At 50.9% G+C, this 6,230-nt stretch overlaps 1 protein-coding gene across 2 annotated transcripts in view; it reads right to left on the bottom strand.

The window, feature by feature from the left end:
• Window positions 1-3,365: 3,365 nt before the first annotated feature.
• Ppp1r16b (protein phosphatase 1 regulatory subunit 16B) overlaps window positions 3,366-6,230 on the bottom strand; it is a 92,993-nt gene continuing 90,128 nt past the window's right edge. For both annotated transcript variants that reach the window (XM_042694266.1, XM_042694267.1), the window contains 2 exons: window positions 6,039-6,207; window positions 3,366-4,685 (listed from right to left, as the gene is read on the bottom strand). In XM_042694266.1, coding sequence (XP_042550200.1) covers window positions 4,176-4,685; window positions 6,039-6,207 — 679 coding nt within the window. In that variant the 3' untranslated portion in view covers window positions 3,366-4,175. The remainder of the gene's footprint in view (window positions 4,686-6,038; window positions 6,208-6,230) is intronic.

Raw genomic sequence — 6,230 nt, 5'->3', positions numbered from 1 at the left:
AAAGTTTTAAATATATTAGACTCTCTGGATTGCCATTTTTACACAAAGCTGCTGATACAGTATACAGAGTTTTAACCTTTTTTTGTTTTTCACATAAAATACATTTTTCTTAAATGTTCTCTGTACATCAGTGGCTTCTGGTCTGGTGAATTATTGCGGAGGGCTGGGGGTCTGCAGACTTTTCCTGGGTGTGCAGAGCCAGGCCCCGCATGGTGGCACCTGCAGTGTCCACGGGAAGCAGGCCCTCCGGCCAACAAGAGACTTCCGTGGAGGAGAGGGCTAGGGCTTCTGGCCAAAAGGGTCACCTCAATGGAGCTGGCCACTGACCACATGCATGACCTTTTGCTTTTTTGTGCCCTGGGGGAGGAGAGGCTATTCTCCAGGCTACAAATAGCAAAGTCATATATGGGCCTTCTGGGCATGTGGCAAGGAGCGCCCTTCTGGAAATTTCCCCAGTATCCTGCTCTGGGACAGCAAGTTGGAGAGAGATCAGGATTAAACAGTGTCTGACAGTAAGAACCAAGAATCTCTTGTTATTATAAAACCAGCCAACAGTGGTGGGCCAGGATACGAGCCACACCCTTATCAACTTCTCCAAACCTCCTGTAATTGATTGAATGTGCAGAGCAGTTCTACTAATGCTGCTTATTTGATGGAGAATTGTATCCTGAAGTCGTCAGCAGACCTGAGCTTAGGGCTCATTCTTATTCCCTGAGCTACTGGCCAGAAACACAATCTGGTGACAGCCACCAATTTCCAATTGTTGTGGGCACAAGGGAAGCAAGGTCCAGAGCAAGCTCACAGTGAGCCACAGGATACCTGCTTTGAGAATTGCCAGGAATGACCAACACACTTGGGTCTCTGCAAGAGTTGGGACATCTGGTTGACCTCACCAGAGTTCTCTCAGTCCTTTGATCCACACCTGCCAGGGAGAGAGGCTGACTCTCAAGGAAAGACTTCCATGTTAAAAGAGAACTGCTATACCCCCATTCTCTACCCCCACCCCATATCCACAGACAGGGTGACAGTACTATGTGACAGCAAAAATGAGCAAGAGACAATGACTTTGAGGATCAGAGATGCATTTGGCAGCAAATTGCAGACTCCTTATTCTTCTAGACACTGACCTCAGCCTGCCCTTACACTGTCTCCTAGGGATGCTGGCCCAAAGGCAGCTATCCCTGAAGATTCTGGGGTTGTATTTGTCTGAGACCAAAGACCCAACATCTATATTTAGTTGCAAACATTACCAGGGGTGGACTGTGAAGCTGTCTCACAGCTAAAGAGATTCACACTCTAGGATTCCAGGAGCTAGAAGCACAGGGACACTGACTGGACCAGAATGTAGTCACTCAAGGGAACTGGCTGGGGCTGCAGCAGGATGCCTGTGGCTCCCAAGGAATGAAAACCATCAGGAGCAATTCTCACTCTGTCTTGCTTCTCCTTTATCCACACAGCCTAACATAGTGCCTGGTCTGTGGCAGCCACTCAGTAAATCTCATGAGTGAACAAAGCAGAGAGCCTTGCCTGTTTGTGGGAGAGTGTGCCTCAACTTATCCCTCACCACTCAGAAGACTTGTAGGGAAAGCTCCCTGAATGGGGACTTGAAGCCCTAACAGAGAACACAAGATGCTAAAAAGCCTACAAGTTCCCAATCTAAGGCTAAGGCTCCTATGGCTGAGATTCCCAGCCCTTGGGCTGGAGAAGAATGACCCACAAGGCAGGAAGAAGGGGAGAGAGGGAAGGTCCTGGATGGTTCAAGGTGGGCAATAAATGCCTTCCCTCTCTGGCTCCTGAGCAAACAGATCAGCTGTTTCCTGAGGAGTATGTGGCTGCCCTCAGCACTCTTATCTCGTGGCTTAAATTGGCTGCAGAAGGATCTCAGTGTCTGTCAGGACCAAGGGGCTGTGTGTGCTGGAGCATCCTCTGCTTCAACCACAGGCTAAAATGATGAGAGCCCACCTCAAGGCCTATGGATGCAGGAGGAATCATTTACACCAGTCTTCAGTTTCCAGAAGTGACCATCCACCCTAGACTACAACCAGCCTGGAATTGGGGTAGAGGTGGCCTGGTGTCCCCCAGGATACTCCCTGGCTCACAACTCTGCTCCTAGTAAAACATCAGGCCAGGCCTTGGAAGATCCTGCTTCCTCTCCAGGTAACAGGAGCCATGGGAATCACAGTAGGAAACAGAGACTGACAAATGGCAGACTCTATTATGCGGGCTGTGGCCCAGAATTACTTCCCTAGCCCCAGCCCCCTGGCTAGGTGCCTTTCAGGAAGAAATTTTCACAGGCTCAGGCAGAAGCAGTTAAAGGGCACCCGTATCTGTTCCCTCAGGTCATAATCTGGACTTGGGGTGAGAGGCCCTTCAGAGCTCTAAGGAGGTAGTTTTAAGATGAAGAAAAGACACACCGAGCAGAGAACAAACCTGTGCCTTGTTAATTATGCCAAAGGAGTTTGGCTGACCTCTGGTCCATGCATGAGGCAAAGACAACAATTTCAAAGGGGTCATGAGAGAAGGTGAGGTGCTGGGAGTCCTGTTTCCCCTGCTTTTGGAAGATTGGGCCCAGGAAACAGAGGGTTGAGATCCAACTCCAGCCTCCCCACATTCTCCTAAATGTAGGTACAAGACACTGGGCTTGAGCACTTAAGACTTGCAGGCTTCAGCATCACCAGTCCAGCAGAATCAGGCTGGGATTCCCAGGCCTGCAGAAACTACAAAGACCTACTGGCATACCTGTCTTGCCAAAGCATCCAGAAAAGGCAAGGCTGGGCCCAGGATCCCGAACATTCACTCTGCACACAGAACTGATGTCTAAGGTTGGCAGGGTAGGGCTGTAGCAGGCTCCCATGTACTCACGATGAAGGCTCAGTTTGAGCAGGGCTGGCTGAGACATACTAGGTCCAAATAGCCCGAATATTCAAAGATGACCAAGATGCTTCTGGGTATTGTCATTGCTGACCAGAGGCTTTAAGAGATGACTTCACTTTCCCTGGGGGAATAAAAGGCTTTCCCGGAAGTTCCCTACTGAGCTTCCACTTTCCAACACCAGCTAGTAAAACCTAGTGACACCCTCTTGGGAGAAGAATTCATTGCCTCCCATGTGTTGCTTCACAGCCTTCAACAAAGCTTGCTAGGTGCTGGTGGCTCATGCCTGTAATCCTAGCTACTCAGGAGGCTGAGGTCTGAGGATCATGGTTCATCTCCAGCCTAGCCAGGAAAGTCTCTGAGACTTTTATCTCCAATTAACCCCACACATAAAAAGCTAAAAGTGGAGGTGTGGCTCAAGTGGTAGAGCACTAGCCTTGAGTAAAAAAGCTCAGGGACAGTGTCCAAGCCCTGATTTCAAGCCCAGTACCAACACACACACACACACACACACACACACACACACACACACACACACACACACACACACACGTTTGTATTAAATGCACCCCTGATTCTCCCATTCTGGTTTCCTCAGGAGTAGAATGGCCTGGTTTTCCACCCTGGGCTGTCACATAGCTCTTGCCATTCAGAGCAGGAAAACAGCGCTCAGTAAGGCCAGGGCACCAGGCCTGTGCCCATCACATCTAATCCCTGTGGATTCGTGGCTCTCCCAAACACAAGAGAGGACCTTCTGTCCCTGCCAGGTGTGGATAGTAGCCTAGCTGGCCCCTAGCATGACTCAGAGCAGGACTGTGGGACTCAGCCCAGCAGACCCTCCCCATATCAGCAGAAGTACTGAGCCTAAGTCTTCCCTGGATCCTTCTGGGAAATGGCCACCAAGTCTCAGCCCCACCTGCTTCCCAAAGAGTTCAGATGTGTTCTTCTTGCACATGTAGACAAACTCTGTGTGTGTGTGTGTGTGTATGTGTGAGTGTGTGAGACACGTGGGAGTCCTGGTCCCCAAAAGCCTTTACCAAGAACAGAACTGGAGCCCAAGCCCACCCTCCCCCAATTGGACAGCAGAATGAATCAAGCTGCTATGTTTCAGATGGCAGACAATGCAGCAGGAAGCAGGAAGGAGGGGGAATGGGAATGCTGCAGGAAGCTGGATGAGGGGTGGGACTCAGCAGAGCCCACCTCTTCTGGCCTGCCCCCTGATGCCTCCCCAGCCAGGGCTGTTGGGCAGGCCTGAACTCCAGGGACCCCTCCCCGGAGCATCTCTCTCCTCCAGCACTGGGAGACTAGGAGATGCGGCAGCAGCCGTGGACTTTCTCCTCCATCTCTTCCATGGGGGCCTTGAACTTTAAGAGTGGAGGATCTCCACTGGTGACTGTGTAATACACTGAGGTCCCATTGCTGCTGTAGGGTGAAGTTCTGCCTCCGATCAAGGGAGCCTTGCCTTCATTGCTGCTCTCCCCTGCTCTGCCCATGCTGCTGCCCAAGTGAGTGCTCAGGAAGGGGTGGCTGAGTAGCTTGGCTGCAGCCCGCTGCCGTTTCAGCTCCAGAAGCGTCTGGGGGCTCTGCTCCTTGTAGCCACTCCAGGGAGGAGTGGCATCGACCACCCCCGGGTTGCTGTAGGCCATGCTGTAGTCAGGTACCTCATGCATCTTCCAGACATCTCCATTGGACAGTGCATACTGGTAGGCACTCACTGGAGCCCGGAGGCCATTTTCAACAGGCCCGTCCAGTTCACCCCGTGAGATCTTAGTAGAAAATTCTGAGAGTAGCACGGGCTTCTCCAGCCTGGGGTTCTGGGGAGGAGAAGGACAACACCATCTGATGACTGGATCTGTACCGCTCCATCTGAGCATCTGCAGTGTTTGGCTCTACCTGGAGCATCTCCCGTCTATGTGTCTGACCACACCCCATCCTTGCTCCAGGTCTGGGACCACAGCCCCCAGGCCTGGCTAATGAGCATATTTCATAACATGGATTAGTCCATGACTGAGTTGTCACTGGACCCACTGAAATTCAACCCAAGACTTTTACTAGCACAACCAGGAAGAGAATCTTCTAGAACTACAGGTAGTTAGAAGGCTGCAAATGCAGCAGCCCTGAGTTCAAGCCCCAGAATCAGAAGGAAGGAAGGAAGGAAGGAAGGAAGGAAGGAAGGAAGGAAGGAAGGAAGGAAGGAAGGAAGGAAGGAAGGAAGGAAGGAAGGAAGGAGAAAGGGAAGAGAGAGAGAGAAAGAGAGAGAGCTAGATACACAGAGAGGTCCAGAAGTGGTCATACTCTCAAAGTCAAGGGATAGCTGCTTAGGAGATGGAGGCAGGGAGACCACTAGTTTGAGGTTCGTCCCTGCAAAATCAGTGGGACAAAATTCAAACAAAAGGACTAGGAGCATGGCTCAAAGCTCAAATGATCGAGTGCTTACCTAGCAAAAGTGAAACCTGAACCACCAGGAACAGGAAGGGAGGCCTAGAACAGATTACCTTTGAGACCCTCAGAAGAAACCAATCTTGTTGACATCTTAATTATTTGACTTCTAGCCTCCATAACAATGATATGTGTGTGTGTGTGTGTGTGTGTGTGTGTGTGTGTGTGTGTGTGTGTGTGTGTGAGAGAGAGAGAGAGAGAGAGGAGAGAGAGAGAGTGTGTGTATGCAGCTTGAATCCACAGGGAAAGAACATGCATGCTTAATTAGAAAAGCCCTTCCAACCCCAGAACCACCAGCTACTGCCAGGCAGTCTGCTTAGGGAACTACAAACATCCTACCCAGGTTCTCCAAAAAAAATTCATCCGAGATTTTCTCTTGATAAACATCATTCTCAACATCTTGTTGTATATCTCAAAAAAGTTTTAGGATCCTTATCTTCTGGGGTGACTGTCCACTTCAGCCTTTCTTTGGGGAAGTCTAGGGCCAGGCTCTGCTGGAAGAATGAGGACCAGCCCCTCTCCCCCACCTCCCTGTTGAATGTAACAAGACCCAAGTCCTCTCATTAACTACACCAGTCACAACCATCAAACAGGATCCAGATGTTTAAAGCCACGGTCTAGCTACGTACTTCCCTCCGAAGGGTCTTCAATAAAGAGGCCAGGCCAAGGCTGGCCCTGACTTGCTCTACATCAGAGGCTGAGCTTGGGGCAGGACTTGAGTCACTCACCGGGTCCTTATTCTCTTGGTCTGTCCTGGTCTCCCTGATGTCGCCGTTGTAGGTGGCCGTGCGCTGATCCTCGGAGGCACTCCGCTGCTGCCACAAGATGGCCTCTCCCTCATACTCTTTCCTGTACAGGTTGGTCCTGTCCGACAGGCTGGCTCGACGCACTACCTTCCTGAGGAGACAGAGGGGATGTTG

This window comes from Dipodomys spectabilis, unplaced genomic scaffold (genome assembly GCF_019054845.1).
Source record: "Dipodomys spectabilis isolate Male_0828 unplaced genomic scaffold, ASM1905484v1 ptg000175l, whole genome shotgun sequence".
In the NCBI taxonomy this organism is placed as follows: Eukaryota; Metazoa; Chordata; class Mammalia; order Rodentia; family Heteromyidae; genus Dipodomys; species Dipodomys spectabilis.
Note: the sequence above shows the minus strand (reverse complement) of the source record. Positions and strands in the feature narration are given on the sequence as shown.